General features: G+C 41.1%; 1 protein-coding gene across 7 annotated transcripts; it reads right to left on the bottom strand.

Annotated features, from left to right (window-relative positions):
* Nucleotides 1-58: 58 nt before the first annotated feature.
* On the bottom strand, nucleotides 59-22,833 carry Vamp4 (vesicle-associated membrane protein 4). Of its 7 annotated transcripts, XR_005492263.2 has the most exons (9): nucleotides 22,694-22,833; nucleotides 19,094-19,215; nucleotides 17,723-17,769; nucleotides 14,768-14,818; nucleotides 10,486-10,586; nucleotides 9,257-9,336; nucleotides 6,067-6,118; nucleotides 4,021-4,170; nucleotides 59-2,046 (listed from the first exon to the last, which is right to left on the bottom strand). XR_005492263.2 is itself a non-coding variant. In XM_006250184.5 (8 exons), exons 2-8 carry the CDS (start codon nucleotides 19,157-19,159, stop codon nucleotides 4,142-4,144), a joined length of 426 nt encoding a protein of 141 aa, XP_006250246.1. In that variant the 5' UTR covers nucleotides 19,160-19,215; nucleotides 22,694-22,833; the 3' UTR covers nucleotides 59-4,141. The 7 variants fall into 7 exon arrangements, 6 of the variants coding, with proteins under 6 accessions (XP_006250246.1, XP_006250248.1, XP_038946880.1 ...); XM_006250184.5 differs by having other exon boundaries at nucleotides 59-4,170; XM_006250186.4 differs by lacking the exon at nucleotides 4,021-4,170.
* Between the last annotated feature and the right edge of the window lie 991 nt (nucleotides 22,834-23,824).

The raw sequence follows: 23,824 nt of genomic DNA, 5'->3' as shown, positions 1-23,824 counted from the left end.
ATAGGTGCTTTGCTTTGAAGCTGGGTCAATGGGTAACATACTGAACAAGCCACAGTGCTTACTTTTCATTTTCTGCAAATGGTTTATTTTGCTGTTTACTATGGAAAGGCTACAGTACAATCTCACATGAACACAAAGGACTGAACTTTGTAGCACTGTAAAACATATACTGTCACGAGGAATTGAGAAGCCAGGAAACGGGGTGTGGCACCTACATTTGCTCATCTCCCACAATACTCCTTAAGTGTCAAAGGCACTTGCCGAAATGGTTAAATTAGGGATTGTGGGATCTAAAATAATGACAGACAACTAAGATATAAAAACAATATTTAAATTTTCTTATAGATTGATCTCTGACATTTTACTAAATCCTCAGACATATACAATTTACAGCTTTAAAATATGTGATTTTATTTCAAAATCTTTTCAAGTGAAAAGAACCTAATGTAACACCGTCAAACCAGAAGTTTTCTATATTCAATTATAAGAACCCTTTTATCTCTAGGTTCACCTACCTCAATCATGTCATCTCTCAGCGCACACTGGAAATCAGCCCTCACTTACACACCACCAGCACGGTGTCACTTTGGGACACAGCCACACACACAGGGACTTGGAGTTGAGGGACACAACATGGTATGGCCCTTGCTTTATAAGCTGAAGCCAACTGGACTAGCAATGTTTTTCTTCTCATCCCTGCTAACTTGTTCTAAGTAGCTTGTGAAATGAAACAATAGCCAGAATAAAAATGTGTCCCACCCTTTATTCTGCTTGACATATGAAAATAAATATCCAAGTAAGACTAACATCAGGCTTTAAAAGAAGGTCTATCAGCACATGCTGGTGCCCACATGTAGTCTTAGCTACTTCTGGGGCTAAGTTGCAAAGACCACTTGAGCCCAAGGATTCTTTCTTTGACCAAAAAGAAAAAGGCTACAGGGTGTGGTGGGACATACCTCCAATCCCAGCACTTGGGAGGCCGATGCATCTGTGCATCTGAGGCCAGTCTGGGTCACACAGTGAGACCGTGTTTCAAAAAAACTAAAACCAACCAACTAACCAACCAACCAACCCACCCACCAACCAAAAATCCCAAGACACACAAGATAGACTCAGACCACATCAGTTTAAGGAGGGCACATTTTATGGACTAAGAGGGCCCTTTCTGCCTCTTCTGAGCCACTGTCTTTATGCTGATATTTGGCAACCCCTCCCAATGTGTTTCAACTGACTCACGCTCTTACTATCACTCACAGAAAAGTAAACTGACTCCGATAACCTTTCTATGTGAAAACACAAAATCTGATTAGTAGTCCAGTCCCTAACTTAGGAACACTCTGACTCGGTACAACTAAGAACATCTAATGACATTTGTTTTCAACACTGAAAAAAACTTCTTGCTTATTTTCTAGCCATAAAGTAAATACAAGTCTGTTTGGGCTACAGTGCCAACAGGACATAAAACAGGTGTTAAGTGGCAAGGACAGAGGTCAGGCTTTTGTCACATCTGAGCCTCACCCTATGTGTGCGTTTGCATTCACAGGGCACCCACATGCCATATAGAGCAGAAAGGTGCCAGTTTCTGCTTTCAAAAGGCCAGCATTACTTCCTAACACAGAACCCGGGAGTGAACTGAAACGACAGTCGGCAGGACGCCATCATGCACCTCTGTACCTGATGTGATTACCTTTTCTCCACTTAAAACAAGCTCATCATCAACACTGGACCTTCTTTTCATCAATACGTTTCCCAGTTTATAAAGTTTTGGGACAATTCCCAATGAGCTTTGTTAGGACCACAGGTAACAACAACACTGGGTTATGATGGAGAAGGAGCCCACTCATCAGACTGCTGCAAGGGAAGAGGCTCTGTTACAGACAAACCACAGGGCACGCGTCAGGCACGGCAGTGGTGACCTGATTTCACTGGGCATCAACTAACATTAGCAAAGCTACTTGGATTTTTCTGTTGATCTTCACTGTTGTTAAATAAAGATAGTTTTGATGGTGGTAAAACTTCATTTTTTCAAGTGCAGGATGATCTGAGCTGAATGAGAAAAAGAATGATTAAGGAGGGAATGAAGGTAGGCCTGGCGTCAATCTGACAATGGCTTCTCTTTTGACTGTTTGCTTGGTTGGCTTTTATTATTATTGTAAAGAGACAGGTTCTTACTCTATAGCCCAGGCTAGTCCAGAACACACCATAAAGCCTAGAACGGCTTCAAAATCAGGGAAACCTTCCTACTTCAGTGCTCATAGAACGGGGATTACAGGTGCGAGCTATCACACATCTTCTCAGCTTCTAATTGTCGAAACACCCACATTTCCAGTGTTTCACATCAATGTCATTTTAAGGTCTCAGGATTATGTAAGATCAAAAGGGGCAAAGCGATAAGCTGGGTTGAAGCCAACACTGCTGTAAAATCCTGAGTCCCATACCAACATGGCTTCCTCAGAAGCGATAAATTTAAATACAAACAACTATATATATGAGTAGTTAAATAATATAAATTTTTATACTTAATATTTTAAAATTAATTTTATAATTCTATGATTTTATAATTATTTCTTTAAAAGTGGCATACTTTATTAAAAGAAGATTGGAAATTTGGAGTCATTTTAAGGAAAAAACCCAACACATCAGATGCTGGATGTGTACAGAACTGACAAGCACTGAAAAGGCCAGAGTCGATTTTCCATAGGATACAACAAACTGGAAGCTCCAGGAATCATATTCAGACCTTGTCTAGGATATCACTGAATCTAGCTTCCACCCTTTCAAATTTCTTTCCATTGTAAACATTTTGTCTGTTAATATTAACCATTGTAGAATTAAACAAAGAAACATCCAAATTGTTCTACACATCTGAATTAAAATGATCACAAAAAGTAATATCTATTATACAGGACCATTACCCCCCATCCCCCATCATATAATGGCCACCCCTGTGAACTCGATTTCTAACTTGAGACGTCCACGTGAACGAGTCCCTGCAGTCTCTGCCTTTCCCCTGTACATGAGGCGGCCTCTTCACTTTGTTTAAACAATATTAAGGGGCCGACACTCTCTACAGTGAACACATCTTGTTATAGGAGCAGGCTGGTGTCAATGGTGGCCCCTAGGTGTCAGTTACTGACTGATTATGTGAGGTCACCTATGCTCCTGACAGTTGGCTACTTACTGCCACGAGCTGTCTGAACACTGGCAACATCTGTCTCCTCAAGAGCGTCAGCCAGACAGGAATGCGGCACTGGAGGCGCTCGACTGCTAACGTCAGCACTTCTGGCACAGGGTTAGTTAAAGAGGGGAAACCACTAACAAAAATTAAACCAGGAAAAATTACCTGCAGATTTCACTTACTCACATCAGAATTAGTCCCTTTTTATTGTAGTTTAACTGACAACCAACTGGACCAAGACTGGGAGCTACATATTGTTCATTTTCAACACTCCAACGACATTCTCCAGTGAGTTTATTATCTCCAGTTTTATGTACCATATTACGATTTTCACACTGTTTAAATTTCCCATTTTCAAAATCCAAATACCAAAAGATTACCACGTGTTTTCTTATACAGTCAGGTTTACTGGAATGTTTCGGGTAGAGCTGAAGGCAGAAACATTTACAATGCTTGGCTTTAGTTAATCCGTACACAGGGGACAGCCTGTGAAGCAACTGCAATGTGAGAAGGGGGTGGCACTCCTGCAATACGCACAGGATGGTTACGCAGCTCTCTCAGCAGAGTCAGGACTCTGCATAGGCTTCCTCATACCAGACTGACTCTCACTTTGATGCAATACTGTTTTTAATGCCACTAAAACACAAGTATGGGATGTCGTCATCAGTGTTTAACTATATATACAAACAACAACTGGCAAGTATCTAGTTTCAAATTAGATCCTTGGAATAAAGCAAAATAGAGTTATTTTTGCATCAAATATACTTATTCAAAACACATTTTGTTAGTTGGAAAGATGATTATTAGGTATTCTCAATGCTCCAATTTGAATTGGTACTTGCCTTTTAGTTTCTTGAAAAAGAAAATTTGAAAATTATATACATAGGTTTTCATTTAAATTATGCAGCAATCTTTAAATGTTATTGTCCCAGATCTTGTTTAATGAGGATCTCTGTCATCAAATCAAGTACGGTATTTCACAACTATAAGAACTGTAAGAGAAAAAAGTAAAAAAAAAAGAAAGAAAGAAAGAAAAAAGAAAACAAGAAAAAAGAAAAAAGAAAAAGAATGCATCAAAATCAGAAACATATCACGGCTAAGTTAGAAGCACAACCCTAAGTGTAGATTTTGGCCACTAAAGGAGAAATGAGGGCCAGACTCTGATCTAAAATAACAACTATGAAATAAGAAGAATGCAAAGATATCATAAAAACAACCGGGTATCTAACACTGGCCTCTTGAGCAAATAAACCATAACAAAACAGTAGCCCATAGCTTCTAAAATATTATTACCATATTTAATGATACAGGAAAATAATGAATAAAATATTTATTAGAAATTATAGATATGATCTTAGCTTTTGAAAATCATGCTTACATATCAATGGGAAAAGACTAAAAGCATACACTTTTATTATACTAGTTATATTAGTACAACAATTATATTGACAGCAGCTAGCACCTTAGTGAGAGTGCAGTGGCCCTCAAGGTCCTTTCTGTTAGTCTGTATTTCTCATGGCATCACCTTGTCATCTGACCCACAAAGTTATCATGAGCACTGAACTGCTAAATGGTGAACCACTACTCCTAGGAAAAATACAGGGTAAGTTCCCATGAGCCTCTGGGTACTACACTTAATAAACTAATACATCATCTTGTTTTAAGTGTTTCTGTTAAAACATCATATTTAATAGATATCCTTAATTTAGAAATTACTGTGAAGCCAAGGCCAGTAGCACTGTAGCTCATCCTTGAACACAGTACCTAGCCTCATGCTTTCTGTTAAGGTGTATCACAGCCAGCTGACACTTAGTAATCAGGCCAGCATTTCTAGACTATTCTTGAGGTCCATTTCAAACCATAAAGTCAACAAATGTGTGGACCATGCAGTCTACGAAAGAGACACTGGTTATGTAATGAAAGCTGAAATGAAAAGGCAGACCTCCATTTGACCCCAGCTAGAAACCTGGGGGTGAAGAGAGTCAAAATTCCTGCTCTGAACGCATCTGCACATGTCTGTGGAAGTAACATGAGCACTAACACAGGGGTACAAATGCATTTCAACTAGGAGACAAATCACACAACGGCCTAGGCAATGAGACTGGATTGTGTTTCTTTCTAAGTTTTTTTAAGTTTAAAAAATAGTCTTATAAAATTTTTCAATTGTTTTTTAAAGACCCTTTTGAGTTCTTCATAAAATCTCTGTAAACATAAGACCGTGAAGAAAGGTACTTATAAAAAAAAATGATATGACTTTGAAAAGAATATTAAGGAAAACCAGATAATGAGTTATACTTTCAGAACTGAAATTAAGTTCAAATCTATATGCATACATATAAAACCATCTGGAGAAATTAACTGGGTTTGTCTCTAATACAACAATAACAGAAAACTGTATTTTGGTTTTAAGTATAACACTTACCAGATTTAGCCAAAAACCAAAACCAAACAAACAAACAAGAAAACCAGCTGAGTCCTGTGCTGTGTCTGGAATGTGGCTGAGGGGGAGGGAGTATCCTTTGAGACTCCAACAAAATATACAGACTCCCCACAGAAACGTGCATGCGCAAATCACTCAGAAGGCTATACATTTTAAATGCATCTTTTAGAGATTGGCAGATTCTAGGTAAAGGTTGGCTCCTTAATCAAGCCATGCCATTATTCAATGTTGATATTCCATATACTAGGTTAACTAACATTGAAAGGAATTAGACTGATTTTAACATAATACCCTAGCCAGAGGTCAACCTGAGTTACACAGTGGCATTTAGGACAGCCTGGGCTACACAGTGAGACTATGTCTCTGGAAAAAAAAATCAAGACCAAATCAAACCCCAAGCCTTATAAAACACAACAGCCCAAGAAACAGTGATCCCATAAATACTTACTGATAATCATTAGCAAAAGGATAGCTGCAGCCAAAGCCATGATGGCTTTTATCTAGAACACAAAAGGGCAGAGGAAAGATTTACCTTGTTAACACAGCAGACGAGCCTGTCTGTTCTGCTATTTACTGCTCTATGTTACCTCATTCATGAACACGCACATTCACTGAAGGCTTTGCAAGTCAATATTTCTCACATGAACATGATTCTTATTCACATTCTGTATTCTAGTTAAGTAGACAACTTTCCCCACATGTGAACGGTTTTGGTATGTTGGATGTTACGTGTAAGGCTGTGCTATCTAGGCAGTAAGCAGCCACAATGGAAGCCTTCTCGGGGCTGGGTTTATTTCTAATGTGAGACACAAAACTATACTTTCTGCAGCTCTGCTCAGAAACTGGATAAAAACCACAGGCAGTTAGTCCATGCATCATTTATGTAAACGGTCCTGCGTATCTGCAGTTATGTTCCTTAGAAATGTGCCCTCGCCCCATGAATGCCTAACCCACGGATCACAGCAAATCTTCTACATGGAGTTATCCCTATAAAGACAACCTATGATAATAAATTGACAAATTATGTAGAAGAGACTAATAACCAACAGCAAAAGGGAACGAGTATATGGTAAGGCAAAGTGAATTGGTGTTTCTCTCCCAAGAGCCATGATAAATAGTTTTCCCCAACTGCAGGCCACTGTGGATGGCAACAATATGCACAATATGGAAGGCAGCCATGGACCGGGAACTGCTGTCAACATGGCAGCAGGCGCCATGGGGGCAGTTGTCCTGGAGTACCCAAGAGTAGTTTTCTCACCTTACTTCCTTCACAGTGTTTTAATCTCCATTTTTAGGCCTATATTTTCTTTATGCATAACTACACTTAAGTAACTTGAGAGTATTGTACAGTTTCAAGTGAGAAAGGGAAGCCTTAAGATCGGTCTTCAGTCAGGTGCTTGACATTTAAGGTCACATTATCTTTCCACATGGAATTGCCACAATCACCACTCCATCACCTTTTAAAGTCATACATTATGTAAGCTAATTTTATTTCCTTGATGAATCCAAAGCCCTGTTTTCACCAAACATTTTCATCATACATAACTAAAAATGGCTGACTCTGCCAGGCATGAGTCATCATGCCTTTAATCCCAACACTAGGGAGGCAGAGAACTGATTAGAAGTCTCTGTGAGTTCAGGCTAGCCCGTCCTAAAAACAAGCAAATCACTGTTGCTAGGGACCAGTGCATAGACACATACCAGACCAGACTGTACAGCCCAGTGCGAGCCTCCACAGCCTCAGAAAGGCTGTTCTAACTAGACAGACGGTCATCAAGGTATTGGTTAATGTTGGTGTGATGTTTTTTATTTCCAAGATTTTTATAACATTCATTTCAAAAATTAAAAAAATCAGTATATTCAATATTATAAAAAGCTGATTCATTGTAGTGACAATTATAAATAGAAACAGGAATCAAATGTTTTAAAAATAGAACAGCTGCTAACACTTCATGACATTGTAGCCATGACACCAACAAAGTCACCCAAGGAATATTTAAAATGCTTTGCAATTTGGATATAAGAGCCTATGTCTTTAATTATGATAACTTAAAACTATAAAAACTAGTCTTGAATCTGAGCTTATAGCATACTAAAAAGTACTTCAATTCTTTATCTAACCTAAAAATATTTTCTAAGTAATATGGAATTTAAGAGTAGCTTTCCTAAAACATATATTAATTTGTCCTATTACTATAAAAATAACTAAGCTGAACTTTACAAAATTAAAGTGGAAATATCAACAAAAGTGTAAAGAACCTATATTGAAGAGTGTTCTTCCTTGGGTTCCATTTTGGGGCAGGAACCATCTATCTAAAACTGTCATAACCAAACACATTTCCATCACTGTTCAAAGCTCCTTCATCATCAGCTACAGCCTTACCACCCCACACCCTTTCGCCAGTGGCAGCCTCTGATGTCTTTTTCCCCACCTCCTTTTTTTGATAGCCTTCCTAAATCACTATGACAGAAGTCAATCCAAAAAGCGGGAGGCACGGGGAGCTCCCCAGATGAACAGGAACAATGTAGGATGAGATTGAAGAAACAGAACCCACAGGAAGGGACACGAGGCGGTAATCGCTTCTGTAACAATGCTTATTAGATGCTTGGTGCTATTGCTGACCCACAACGTTAGCCTGATCCTAGCCTGACTAAAAAGCAATCCTTTGTACTTCTAAACCTCTTTAAAACATTAGAGGAGGAGGCAAAGAGGAATAAATTAAGGAAAATACAAAATTTAGTGTCTGAAGAAAACAAAAATAAATGGAAAAAAAGTTCATTATGAAGGGAACAATGAAACTTGTCTTTCCTCAGTTCTATTTCTGGGAACAGAATATTTAACAAGTAATCAGACAAAACTCAGTGAATCCAAGACATCTCTTAGAAGAAATACTTAACATACAGCAAAAGTAGGGTTTAGAAAATTATTGCTGAATCCTAAAATGAAGGGTTAAAAACAACAAAAAGTCCATGTTTCAGGATTTTGGCAAAATAAAAATACATATCTAAATTCAAGAGGAAAAAGGAAAGACTTGCTCTCATAACATTTTTTTTTAAATCTTAAAAGATATTTTTCATGATTGTTTATATTTGATTTAAGAGGAAAATTCATTTCTGCAGAAATATTAGTATTCAGTGATTCAATTTGTCCTTATTAAAATTTAATAATGGAGGAATAAAACAAGACTTTTTCCTTAATCTTTTGTTAGGAGAGACTCTGGCATACAAACCGCTACTGTTTTTCCCACTATGAAAAAAAAATCACATTTTTCTTTAGTTTTCATTCTATTAAGAAAACAAACAAAAAAACAAAAAACAAAAAACAAAAAAAAAACACCAAATCCAAACCCACTCTGTCCACAATGAGCTGTTCTCTAAGAGCTAGGAAGAAGTGGAAGTCGGTCTAAGAAGGGCAGCCTCGAGTTTATCACGCATCCAGATGCTGACTCACTGACAACATGGGCACTCTCATGGACAGAGCGAGCACACCCTTCCAGGCACTGCTCTGCTCCTTTAGAGCTCCCAGGCTGGGGAAATCTTTAAGGAGGCAATTACACTGTTTGTGCTCACAAGCTCAGAGACTAGCAGCCCCCTCTCATCACATCTCTCTGCCCCTCCCCCGCCCCTCATTTACTCACTTTGCATCCACGCCACCACATTTGCCTTCGAAGCTGTTTGGATCTGTTGCTGAAAGCAGTTGCATTATCCGATAAGCTTTCTATATCATACAGAGGGTGGAGAGAAGATTAAATGACATCACAGGATTCTTTATATAGTCACAAAGATAAACATTAATTTCTACTTCTTAAAATGTATTCCCAAAGTCTGTTAAAAAAAAAAAAAAAGGAACACACAGTGGAAGGTCAGTTTGTTCAACCAATCCCACCCCCACCCTGACACCAACTCAAGATTTCCAGAACTCTTCTTAGGGTCTCAATGCTTACACATAAACAATCCTGGTAAGAAAATAGTTTAAAACTAAGAATAGTCAGGGGAGACAAGATGGACTCCAAGCCTGATGACTTAGGTTTGATACACAGGGACACACGTGATGGAAGGACAGAGCCAAGTCCCTAGCCCCCACATGTACACGTGCTCCCCTGCAAACACATGCACACAAATTAATGTAATAAAAGTTTTTAAAATAGTAAGGGGCTGGGTTTGCTGCCCATGGGCAGATCAATGGTACACATTAAATCCCAGCACCAGAAACAAAGTAAATACTTTGGCACATCTTTAGAAAAAAATTGCACACAGAAAAAATTAAATTTTTTAGAAAACAAAGATAACTGATTTTGAGTGAAAAAGAAATCAAGCAAATCTATCAAGAATGAATCTGGCTATTCACCATTCACACAGCATGAAGGGCGAATATGAGCCAAGAACCATTACAGGCTCAAAGGCTAACATCTGCCTTGTAAACAAAAGTTCCTAAGTTTCCAGGAAAAGCACAGGTCATCATTCAAACAATACTTGAGGTCTAAATATGAGCTAGGAATCATGGACAGAGAGACTAACATCTGCTGGTAAACAGAGACTTCCTGAGTACCAGGGAAGAGAAGGTAAAATAGTAGGCAAGTTTGAAAGGAATCTTGACATCCTAAGAAACACAAAGCATGTGACAGGGCAAGAGAAAAGAGAGGATTTAACTTTTCAGCAATGAAGTTTTAAACTCTCCATTCTTAACTGCGTAAGAAGGAAACAGTAAGACCATTCACATTAATGGGCAGAAACTAAGCCATGGAAATCAAGCTTAAGAACTGAATGTTAATCCACGATTCCTAACACTGGAGAGACAACCCCACCGGAAGGCAAGCATTTCTACACACACAGTCCCAACATTAAGAAACACAGCGAGTGGCCGTACCTGATTTGTCCTGTAGTTCATCTAGCCTCTCTCCTCTTTCAATTACCTTGGTAATATTCTCTTGCATTACATCAATAACTTCGTCCACCTGATTCTGAACACTAGTTTGAAAAAAGATAACAATTTATTCTTCTTTTAGAAATACCTACACTTTTAAAACTTTAGCTAGATATGGCAAATTCTCAGAGAACTACGGGTTGTCATTAAACCATAAAATTAAGCATTGTTGTTCTGTTTCTGGGTCTGAATACCCAAGTAATTAAGGACAAAGGATACACTTTAAAGTAATAGTTAACTGAAGGTTTATTTTTAGTCTTAATTCTATCTTCAATGCACTCACGAACAAACCAAACATGGACAGAATGCTCAGTTTGACTCTAAATACTTCATTTTCTTTTCAGTAGACTGCTGAAACAGCTGTCCACCTTCCTTTGCAACCCATTTCAACCATAAGACTTACCACAGTGTTGATCAGGTTTACTGGAGGCTAATGGAAGATACCTAGTTTTCAAAATGGAAATGCACAGCACTCCTCTGAGGCACTAGATACCTTGTAATTCTTCAGTGCCCATTAGTTTTCTCTTGAACATAAGCAACATTTAAGACAACTTGGAGCACCCAAGGATATTGGGAAATGTCCACCAATAGGCAAAAATAAAAAAGCAATTCAATCTTTAAATGAATATATTTTCCTCCTTACATGATGGGGAGCCTCTTCTAATCAAACTCAGACTGTCCAATGAAAACTGAAACAAACTTAAGATTGATTAACAAATGTTCCTCAGCTACCTACTGTCATTCAGGAGTTACCTCCTATAAAAACACAGAAATACTTGCATGTCCAGTATTCCTCTGATGCTCTAACTACAGACAAATATCTCTCTTAAAGGGCAATGCCCCAAGCCCAAGGACATGACCACAGGTCATGTAGGCTCAAGACAGATCTCCTTTATAATGAGGTACCTAAAGGTCTGGAGGCTTAGCCAATAACCTTTCCTTCCCAGACACTCCTCCCTGCAAAAGGTATTTAACCTCAGGCCCACCCTGAGAAGTGGGGTACAGTTTTACTCATCCATTTTTGCCATGGCAATAATTGTCTTAAAACCACGAACTCTTTTCATCAGGACCCGCCATGGGGAGCCACAGAGAAAGCCTTCACCTACAGAGCCACCGCCTAATCTCCCACAGAAGGTCTCCCTGTGTTCCCAGAGGTGACAGCCAACAAGCTCAAGCCTACCGCTGTCCAACCAAGGACTCATCTCGTGGGACCAACCTGAACTCCCCTCTTTTCCCCTTGGCCCCGGGCTAGATCCAGTCCATGGGCCCCTACTCTATTCTCAGCTCTTCCATGGCTTCCAGCGGCACCTCAATGCCCAAGAGCTCAAGAACCCGATGGCCTTGGGCTCCTTGCAGGCCCAGGGACCCCAGAGCCAGCTCTGGCTGTGTCCCATGCTCAGATTCCCCAACCTCAGAGCGGTGTCCACCAAGCCCTGTGGCAGAGGGGACACAGACACGGGACCCATTAAAACTGCCCATCACAGCTTTCATACATTCTCCTTCATGCCCAGCCATACTTTTTTGCTTATTTAGGGACTGAACAGGAAGTGAGCATGCCTACAACAGGCTTATGGCCGAATGTTGTAAATGTTTGTGCTAGTAGGTAAGTCAACAATTAGGTTGTGTAAAAATGACCTAGTGCCTAGAGAGCTATAAAACAATGCCAGGAAACCCTCTAACCACTAAAAAGCAAGTCTATGCTCACAACAAATGTTGGTGAGAATGCAGGGAAGGCGAACACTTATGCTGTTGGCGGGGATGTGAATTAATACAGAAATCAACATGGAAGGTCCTGAAAACTGAAGAGTATTTGTGGCACGTTGCTGTCCACCTGCACGCAGTACTTGAATGGCTAATGGCAGAGGAGGATCAGGAGTCCAGGGCTGTCCTTGGCTATGTAGTGAGTCTGGGCAAGCCTGGACAGTCTTGACATTTTCAAGTCATCTGTATGTCACACAAATGTTGACTAGCAGGACAGAAATGAACAAAATGTACTATGGCTGCTACATACAGTTGGGAAGATTATAGTTATTATGGACATTAATATGCCATACTATACACTATACATGATTTTAATATAAAACCAAAAGGTTGAAGAAATAGTCCTATGTCCAAATTGCTGTAAGCAAAAGACTCCATGGGTAAAGACAGACTGGAGCATGTGCACGCGCGCGCGCGCGCACACACACACACACACACACACACACACACACACACACACACACAATGAAATAGGGTTGGTTGGTTGTGACATTTCCATCAGTGTACTGCGAGCATATCCATCCCCTGTACGATCTGTTCTCCCTTTCTCCCAGCCTTCTCTCAATCTGTATCCTCCTCCTGCCTGTGTCCGGTTCACCCACCCTCCCATACCACACTCCACACTGTGTGGTTAGCCTGTCACCTACTGCGTGCATGCTGCTTGCGAGGAAGGCTCTTTCAACCTTATATTTTCTCACCTTTAAAACGAGGATGATAATTTGTCTCTCTTATGAGAATTAAGTGTGATAGTCTGTCAAAGACTTTACACAGTGTACAATGCTAAGTGTAATGTACTTGATAAGGTCAATGCTCTTCCATTAAAAAAAAAATCCATGTTCTGTAACACACATTCTTCTGTATTTTATAGAGAAAACACTAATTTTCTATTAATACCCCCATCTTGTGGTCTTTTAAGGTACTGTTGACAAAAAGGGTTTTTTTGTTTTGTTTTGTTTTGTTTTGTTTTGTTTTTGGTTATTTTTAATTAAGTATTTTATGTAAAATCCAAACAATGTTGCTGATCTATATAGCTGAGAACTACTCTATTGAATTATTATAGATTAAGTGGTAACAATGCATTTTGGTTGAATAAAATGGCAGATTTGGCGTACCAATATCAGGGAGTGTTCCTTAAGTGTGTGTGTGTCACCTGTACGTGCTGGTGAGTCATGTCACGTGGGATTAGCGGTCATGAGGCTCAGCCATCAGCTTCCATTTGCTACTGACTTCTAACTAAACCGCAGCCTTCAGCTCTAGAGTAAGAGCACTCCATCACTCAGTAATTCCTTTTTATTCAAAAATTCTGTGCCTGCCAAGGTTACAGTAAGTTTCCATACACATGCCATCAGTGTGGCTCTACCGACACTCTACATTAGAGTCACTCTGCGAAGCATGTCAGATGGAAACAAAGCTGGCTGAACAAACTGCCCCGATGTGTCTCCAGACTCCTCTGCTCCAGTGACACTTCAGACGTGAGAGATGGACAGACGATGTAGATGGACAGTCACTCTAGCTCAATTCCATTCAGACCCCCTCGCAGACAAACTCATAGACACATATGCAGAATGCTCTGTGAATCCCTAAAGCCTTGAGATGACAGCTTGTGAGGCCAGCTTCTTCCACGGCATGTGTACTTTACAAGACCATCATTAGACAGTTTCCTAAAACTTCCAGGTACTGATGAAGTATGCCGTAGACTACAAAACCACTCAGCTGAAGTCCAGCAACACTTCCCCTGTAACACGGTACTCCACACTGGAACTGAAGTTACCGGCTGCTTTTGGTATTATAGCTGCAGTGTGAGACAACGGTGCAGGAAACTAGGACCTTTGGCCACTCCTTCTTTTTCTATATTATAGGACTCTAAAGGCATTTTAGGCCAGATAATCTCTGCTATTGTAGTTAAAAAACGGCAAGGACTAATATGGACACAAATAAATGTTCTGTTCTAATAAAAAAAACTTTATCTATGGGCTGGAGAGATGGCTCAGAGGTTAAGAGCACTGACTGCTCTTCCAGAGGTCCTGAGTTCAATTTCCAGCAACCACATGGTGGCTCACAGCCATCTATAATCAGGTCTGGTGCCCTCTTCTGGCCTGCAGGCATACATGCAGGCAGAAAGCTGTATGATGTATACATAATACATAAATAGATGTTTAAAACAATGTTTTAAAAAAAAAGAGGCTAGGGGTTGGGGATTTAGCTCAGTGGTAGAGCACTTGCTTAGCAAGCGCAAGGCCCTGGGTTCGGTCCCCAGCTCCGAAAAAAAAAGAAAAGAAAAAAAAAAAAGAGGCTAAATGCCTCCAAATTAAAAAAAAGAAACAAAAAAACAAAAAACAAAAAAAAAAAAACCCCAAAACTTTATCTAAACAATAGGCAGTTCTGGTCACAGACCATGTCTGATGGCTGTGGTCCACATAGAACGATGACAATCATTTAAACAAATGAGTATCTAGGAACTTACTGCTTAATTTTATCGTTTCTGGGTCCAAATCTTGGTCCAGATGGTCCCCGTCTGAAAATAAAAGTGCAGTATACATTTGTAATGACAACATTTCACAAAGATGAGCACAAGAATTACATCTATGTGTGCAATCAAGCTGGGCTCTAAATATGGACCATCATTAATCACACAGAGCTGTACTTTACAGGTGTTGGTAGAACTAAATGCTACATGATCATGTATGGACTTCATGGTCATATCATTGGTCATAATCTAAATTTTCAAGTGTTAAAACTTCCTGAGAAGGTACAATTGCATAATCCTAATCTGTTTGTTTGTTTGTTTGTTTGTTTGTTTTGAGATAGGGTTTCTCTGTATAGCCTTGTCTGTCCTGTCTGTAGAACAGGGTGGCCTCAAACTCATAAATCCCCCTGCTTCTGCCTCCAAAGTTCTGGGATTAAAGGCGTGGGCCACCGCTGCCCAGCACATAATCCTGATCCTAAGTAATACTTTTTCCTCTATACATAAAACTCTGAAATGTCCTATCAATATAACCGTGACTATGAATACATTCACCTTGAATTTATTAAAAAATTTAAAAATTTGAAGTATATTTTTGAATATCTTTCTTATAGATACCCATACAGTGAGAGAAAAACGCAAGAACAACATCTTGATCCATTCATTTCAATGTTTTAGGAATAAGAACTTCAGGATATTTTGATGGCATTTTTCTGAAGATAGAGAATAAGGTATAAACCACACACACACACACACACACACAAACTATGTTCTTAATTTTTTTACACATGAAACTTTCTAAGGGAAGTGAAATATGCATTTCTAAGAAATTGTTTTTGAAGGAAAAAAATCAAACTATTCATTAAAATAATACCATTTATAAGTATGAAAATATCATGTTGCTGTAACTTCTGTAAGCTTTTCCCTTTTGGTCCTCAGAGCTCCAACTAAATACTGGAGTTCTAGACCAGCATTCTATCCCAAAATGATAAGTCAAAGCACAACATTTCATATTCTGAACCAGAGGAATTATAATAAGTCAAGAGAAAAGAATGGAAAATCAGTCATGAAAAAGGATGTGATGGATGAGGTAGTTACCTAAAAAAATGTTAGAACCATTCCAAAAGCTGGCACCTTTAATCACAGCACGAGGGAGGCAGAGGCAGGTGAAATCTCTGTGATTTCAAGGCCATCGTGGTCTACACAGTGAGTTCCAGGACAGCCTGGGCTATGTGGAGAAACCCAAAAACCAAAACCAAACCAAACGTTCCAACTGCGTGTTAACTACAGAGAATTATTTCCATAGTTCATCTCACATGTATGCCCAAATGATACTATTCCCATTCTTAGATTAGAATTGTAGCCTATCAACAATCTTCATGGGCTTATCACTTACTTTTTACTTTATAAATTTTGAACACTTAGTCTCAAGCAATCTCCCACTCCCCAAGTATCTGGAACTACAGGTACTGGCACCATCCTACTCAGTTTCAACCAATTGTCACAAAATATTTTTATTAACAACAAACAGAAAAGGGAACAACAAAAAACACAGAAGCAAACAAACCAAGAGGCTTCAGAGGAACAGTGGTTGGAAGTGGACAGGATACTGTCTGCCTTGGTGTCTGGGTGTCTGTGAGTTTCTTGGTGCTCCCAGGGCAGAATTACGGTAAAAGGCAAGCCGACTCCTCCCATCATTGCCACAGTACTGACACTGGCCCTGGACTGGGTCCTCAGACAGGCTGAGGAGGGGTTCTCCCTGTTGGCCTGGGGAGATGCCTCAATCTTCCCTCGGCAGCATTCTCCTATGGATTAACCAGGATGAGCGAGCGTGCAGGACTTAGCACACACCTGCAGATAGCAGGGAAGAGCCTGATGAGTAGTGACACCTTAGTACCTTGGAGCTGTTCTCAGCACTGTGGGGAAAACCTTCATCCCCGAGGACACCAGCACAGGCTTGGCTCTTCACCTGTGAACTTCTGGAGCCCTGAGAAAAACACTGTACCGGGGACCTAAGAGTTGCCCTGATGGCCTTGGTATGGTCCTTATCCAGAAGATTTGAACCAGGAGGCCAAGACTCCAAGGGCTGGATGTGTGAATGTGCCTCTTAAGGTCCCTAGTACAGTGTTTTCCTCAGGGCCCTAGAAGCTCACAGAGGGAGGGGAGGGAGAAGGAAAGGGAGGAAAGAGTGAGAAAGAAAAAGACAGTGACAGACAGACAGTGATACACATCTACAATCCCTACATTTGGGAAACAGAGACAAGGTGATAATTGAGTTCGAGACCAGCCTGTGCTACAGAGTGAGACCCTGTTGAAGGATGGGAGGGAGGGAAGATATGTTAAGAAACTGATTTCAATTAAGTCGAAGCTCTGGTCGTGGTGTGGTCACGTTGGAACACAGATGTGAGTGTGCAGCGACCTTCACGCCTGGGGGTTTGGCCAAGAGAGATTAAAGCTCGTGTTCTCATAAGCCCTGCACATAAGCATTTACAACAGTTTTTCATGTTTGACCAACAATCTAGAAACCACCTAAAACATTCACACACACGTGAGTCGATACATAGACTGTATGTACTAATACAATAGAATATTACACCAAAACATGACCTACTGATCGATAGATGGATCTCAAAATAAGGAGGTTATATAAATGAAGCCAGTTTCAAAAGTATAAAAAGGTGTGTGTGTGGGAGGGGACACGACATATAGTTTCATTTATATCCAACCCTAGGAAACAAAATCTGCACTGACAGAAAGGAGTGCAGGAGAGCAATGCTTACGAAGCTCGGAAGTGCTCGAGCTTAAAGAGCTTTATTTTCATGATACTATATACTATAAAGATTTATACTATATACTATAAAGATTTATTTTAGCACATGTCAAACCTCACATGACTGCTTTAACTAGATGCACTTCCTTGTATGTTAGTTACAACTGGATAAAAAATTAACTTACAGAAAAAAGTCCTCTTCTTCATCTGAATCATCTTCCAAAAGATTTCTCTGTCAAGAAGTGAAAAAGGCCTTAAGTTTTCAGATACAGAGGAATTACAAAATCTCAGAGACAAGTGCTAGGCTGTTGACATTTTTTAAAAAACAATCTTCCAGAAAAAGGGAACAGTAGATTAGAGACGCTTCCATGGCAGCTAGAAGAAATGGAATGGTGTTTTCTGACCTACAGAGACAATGCTTTCAATCCCAGGATCCTATCCTCCCCTGCCTCCACCTTTTCTGTTGACAGTTTAGTGTGGAGTCCAAGGGCTACCCTAGAATGAGTACAGCGGGGTGACCTGAGAGCAGAGATAAAGGTTTTTCTAGACACTTTCCAATAAGGTAACTTTACAGTTTCATATTATCAAACAGAAAATCTCCCTTGAAATGAGGATGGTGCTACATTCTCCCCTAAAAGCAGAGCATGAGGTCCTAACAGGAGGTTAAAATTAAGCAAAAGCTAGACCTTCAGACACAGATAATATATATTTTGTAGGCAGAGTCATGGTGTTTCAAAGATATCCATGTCCCAATACCAAAACCTGTGACTGTTACCTTGTGAAGTAAAGAGACTTGGCAGGGGTAATCAAGGAGTCTGAAGGTTATTACTGATTATTCATTTAAGCCCCAACTAAGGAGAGAGGAGGGAGGCAAGAAAGAGACACTGTGGCGCTGAGATTAAAGATGGAGAAAAGGTATGAACCAAGAAAGGCAAGTAGCCTCTAGCAGCTTGTTGCAAAGAGCAACTTCCCCCGAAGACAATATAAAATAGTGGCTTTATCGTGCCTTAACTCTGTGGTAATGTGCCTCTACAGATGTGGGAGATGAATCACATATGTATCTTTCCTGAGGACATTTCTCCTCCAGGAATTAGACCAGCCACAAGAACAAGTCTTAAGATACAAACGGATCGAATCTAAGGACTTACACAAATGTATACCACATTTGAATGTCCGATGAGGTCTGGGAGGTGGCTCAGTAGAAAAAGTACTTGCTTTATAAGCAAGAGGACCTAAGTTTGGACCCTTGGCATCCATGTTAAAAAGCCAAGTGTGGCACCATGCATCTATCTATCCGTAAGCAGTGCTGAGGTATGGAAACAGGAGATGCTTTGGTGCTCTCTGACCAGCAAGCTTACTCAGGCAGCAAGTGCCAGGTCAGCGAGAGACCTTGTCTCAAAAATGAGGTGGAGGGCAACAGAGGAAGAGACCCAATGTTGATGTGTAGTCTTCTCACTCACACATATAGGTGAGCACACTTACATACATACATACATCATTCACTAGAAAGGCAACTTAACATTCAATTTCTTTAAAGCTGAAGAGTCTAAACTTACCCTCTCACTTTTCACAGACCCAGTGACGTCATCGTCATTTAGGTGGCGCTTGAACTTGGGAGGCATACTTTCTGCTCACAAATACTCTTGCTGTATTTCCCAACAGAATAAGTATCCACCACCTTAAGAAAAAAAATTCATCATATGAGGAACTTTGGGGTATAGGGCTAAAGTGCCAAGGACTGTACAATAAGATCTCCTCACTCGTGACTTTATCTACCTACTCTTGCTCCACTCCACTGACTACAGTCTATATGCTAAGTCTTAGACTGAAGAAGTAGTTAAAGCCATCATAAAAATGGATGTTCTTTTCCTAAGGAAACGTGTTGAGAACATGGTGAATTGGAGATTTTATATCATGAAAGAGCAGATACTGTCAAAGAGGGAGAAAATGGGAATAGTCCCTAAATCCTGAAAGAGCTTTGTGATTCTCACTTGGAGTGAGAAAACAGTGGCATACTTCTTGTCACTGCACTTTTAATTAGTTGCTTAAGAAATGATTCAGTTCCTCATCTGTAAAATAGTGATTTCCAGGATTCCGCATGAAGTTAGTTGGTCACATGAGATAACACATACAAAAACACTTATAAACTCTGCTCCGTTGGCACTCCGTGAGAATGGCTAGTTTGTAAGTACTAATGTGACGATCTGGGAATGGCAATTCTCTCTCATGTTTGTGTGTGTGCATATGTGTATATACATACATACATGTTTATATATGCATATCTGCTGACTCACTACACATATGTACACGTATTCAAATGTATGTACATGTACATGTTTTCTCTCTCTGTGGCCTTCTTTTTCTCCTAACATGTAGATCCTAAAAGCCCCATACCCATGGGAGATAAACGTGAGTTTTTATACTAATGGGATTGACAGGTGTCTCCCAGTCTATAAGCAGCTTCAGAATGGAGGATATCACTGGAAAAAACCAAGTCAGGATTAAAAGGCTGAGCTATTTCATTCCACACCACTCCAACCTCTGGAGAAGGTAGAGGGCTAAAGGCTGACATGATTCTGGACAGCTGCTGTTATAATCTACGAGTGCCCTGCCTCCCCCCCGCCCCCCACAAAAGCCAAGTGGTCAGGGCCCCAGGGGGCTTTGAGGTATAAACACATGACTTTCCTAGAGATGGACACCTGGAGGGACCAGGATAGCTCTGGGTGTCTCCTATACTTTTCCATCCATCCCATCTGATCGTTAATCTGCACCCTTTATAACAGTCTTTAAAATAAACTGGCAAACGTAAGCAAAGCATCTGCATTCTGCAAGCCACTCTAGCAAATTAACTGAAACCAACAAAGGGACAGTGGCCATCTCAACTTACAGCCAACCAGGTACAAAAACTCAGAAGTACACTCACTCCCTTAAATCTCACGTATGCATCTTCTGTAGGACGCTTTTTATTCAGTGGTCGCTAAAGAAGGGGACAGTTGTGGCTACTTCCTAGAAGACAGTGGTAGAAACCACCTAAGAGGACTTTCGACTAGTGTCTAGTAGAGGATCTCCTGCAAAATCGCTTGCTTTCTGAGGGAAAACACCCTCCTTGCTTTCTGGGTTCACAGACATTTTTTCTGAGAGAAGATGTGCTTTTTCATATATAAAAACAAGGATGTTAAATGAACCTGGGTTCCTTTGCTGTGGAAGCACCTCACAGACTTTTGGATGTTAATGTGCACTGTGATTTTTGAAGGAAATACTTGAGTACGCAAAATAACCATTTTTTCCCAGGGAAGTAGCTGTCATGCAAATACACATTTCCAGTATGGTGGCTAAGTAAAAGTCCTGAGTATGTGCTAATATGCATCTTCAGTAACAGCATTTTTAGCATGCACTTTTTTTTTTTAAATGCTTGACACTTCTTTCAGGTAAGCATTAAGAAAGTTTAGTAAGATAACTGTTATATCACATCACTCAAACAGATCAATAAGTGGCTATGCCTTATCAGCATTAATATCCATTCATTTAGTTACCATCATGGTCTAGAACTCTGTTCTAGAAAGACATTTATAACAGCCTACCATCTTCTATTAAAAAAAAAACAGATCTTTAAATAATTTAGATATGAGTTTATTGATTGTTAGGCACTAAGAGAAACCGGAATCAAAAGTAATACCAGTGAAATCAGCTTCCTGTTATCTGTTTCCAAACAGCTTCACTTATAACTGCTATCCTTCCATGCTGGAGTGACAGCTCTGGGGGTCTTTATTCTATATTACTTCTGTTACAATCATCTGACCCATCTTACTCCTTACATCTTAATCTCAGAATAAATCTCATGCAGAAATGTTACGGAATGCACTGAGGGAAAAAGCTGATAAAGCAAGAATTGAAGAAAGTGAGATTTCTAACTGTATCTGGGCTTTATATTTTTATCCTCCACAGCCACAAGGAAACAACTGGCTGGTAAGAACAGGTATTCCGACTGATCTTAGCCAACAGGAAAGTGGGATCAAGCAAGTTCACATAATGTCTTTTACAAGGTATAACACTAAACTTTAATGGGGGGGGGGGGTAAACCTCTTAATCAGGTTCTAAAATCCAAGCTATCAGTCTAAGAAAGGAAGCAAACTCAGGCCAGACGAATAAACAAGCCACCAGCATAAGAGCAGACAGATAAACGAGCTACCTTTGATAAACTACCTCAACTAATGATATTTATAGATTAAAAATAAGCGGAAATAAACTGCTCACATATTAGAGTTGACTACATTCTGCCTACAGTTCCTCCTACCAAAAATATTCTTGTCGTTTAACGTGTCTACGTAGTAAGAGTCATCGTGATGTCTTTCCACTTCGTGGATGGATCACTACCCGGTTCACTGAAGTGTCAACATCGCAAGACTCTTACGTGTACTTCCCTGCTCGCTTAAATTTCACGTATGCATCTTCTGTAGTACGTTCTCTATTCAGTGGCTTTACACGTAATACGCGTCTAACCTGTTGTTTAGTCTACGTTGGTTTTTTTTTTGTTTTGTTTTGTTTTTGTTTTTTTACTTCAAAACAAGCTCTGTGTATTTCATTTCCCTAAAAAGCTCAAATCTGGCTGGGCACGGCTTTCCTTTGCTCAGCCTCCATTCTCTTGCTGGTTCTCCCTCATTTCTCATCTGCAATCTTGGCTGGTGACAGTTCCACGCAAATCGTGCCTGGAAATCTTACTCGCAAAACCTGTTACGTGTAAGGATTCACCTCTACCCACGGGTCATTCTAAGCACAGCGGGGTTGCGCGCTTTCTCCGAACCCCTGAGGAAGGACCTCAGGGAGCTTCCCGGCCAGTTCTTCGGCTCCCTTCCCCGCCGCCGCCCCAGGCCCCGCACCGCGACATCCGCTCAGAACTCTGGCCCCCCACTCCCGGTACAGGTGCCCCCTCGGGAACAGCTCTTCCCCTGGAGGGTAACTCGATCCCAAAGCTCCCCGGCCACCCCAGCCGCTCCCCAGTCCTCGCGCCCCTTCCTCAGGGTACCCCGGGCCCCAGCCTTCCCCACTCGCGACCCGGCCCTCGCGCAGGCCAGCTCCCAGCCCCAGCGGACGTTGGGGGCGGTAGGCAGGGGCGTCGCCTGGCTTCCTTCCTCCTCACGCGCGCCGGGGCGGGATACCTGAGGTCTCCGAAGAGCTCCGGGCAGCAGTCCCTGCTGGCAGCGCAGGGCGGGCGGGGGAGGGAGCGGGAAGCTGAGGAAGGAGGGTGGGAGGGGGAAGGCCGAGGGCACAGACCCGCCACCGCTCCGCTCTGCTGCAGCGCCCCCGCTCATCGAGCGACTCGGCGCTCCACCGCCTGGCGCTGGGCAGAGGGGGTGGGCTCAGGCCGGGGAGATCGAACCGCTCGGTACTCCGAGGCCTGGGGAGGGCGCACGGGAGCAAGCTCTGGCAACCGAGATCGAGCCTTTCGACGCTCCGGGTCTTGTCCTCTGGCGGAGGGGACAAGTTCAGACAATGGAGACACTGAGCAGGTCGATCACTTCGGCCTCTCTTCTATCCTGGAGAATCCCCAGTGGTTGTGACGTTCAGATCCGATGGAGGAGTACGTGGGCTGTACAGGAGATGAGTAGGGCACATTGAAAGGTCTCTCAGAGCCCGGCCCTGAAAGGGTGACTAGGATGTAGGCGCCTTAGAGGGTGCTGTTTTGTGCGCAGTCTGAGGGAGCTGAGTCAAAGGGGACGCGTGTGATGAAGTATCTGTCTGATACGTTTAGAAAATTGGTGGGGTTACTCAGTTTCATTTCCTTTGGAAGGATCCAGACATAGGGATTCAGGCGGGAAACCACCCCTTACACTGCAATTCCACCATCCCCTCATTCTCCACTTGGCTAGATGCTAGACTTATTCCAAAAATGTAGACTTTTGTATTTGTTTTCTCTCTTTATTTATCTCCTTACATGTCTTTTAAACTTAATGGTTATGAGTCCTTTGTTAATAATTTTTTAACTGTGGGAAAATATATTTTATAGTATTTTATAGACACAAAAATAAAAGATGTTCAGGGACAAGAAAATAAACAGGAGGAGGACCATTCCAGGGGAAACCCCTCTATCACCCGGTCTATAGTGCAGGGTTGATGTTAGGCTCACTGGTTGAGAGTCGGCTCCTACACAACTTGGCAGACTTAGCTGAAGTGGTCTGCCCAGAATGGAAGTGTCTTAGTCTGTGTCTGTGGCAGGTCATGGTGGTGAGACTACAGAGTCCTCAGACAGCCCAGGCGCGCTTTTCTGTTTGTTGGTTGGTTCGTTTTTA

The sequence above is a fragment of the Rattus norvegicus genome, chromosome 13 (assembly GCF_036323735.1).
Source record: "Rattus norvegicus strain BN/NHsdMcwi chromosome 13, GRCr8, whole genome shotgun sequence".
NCBI classification, from domain to species: Eukaryota; Metazoa; Chordata; class Mammalia; order Rodentia; family Muridae; genus Rattus; species Rattus norvegicus.
The sequence above is the reverse complement of the archived record's forward strand: the minus strand, read 5'-3'. Positions and strand labels throughout refer to the sequence as shown.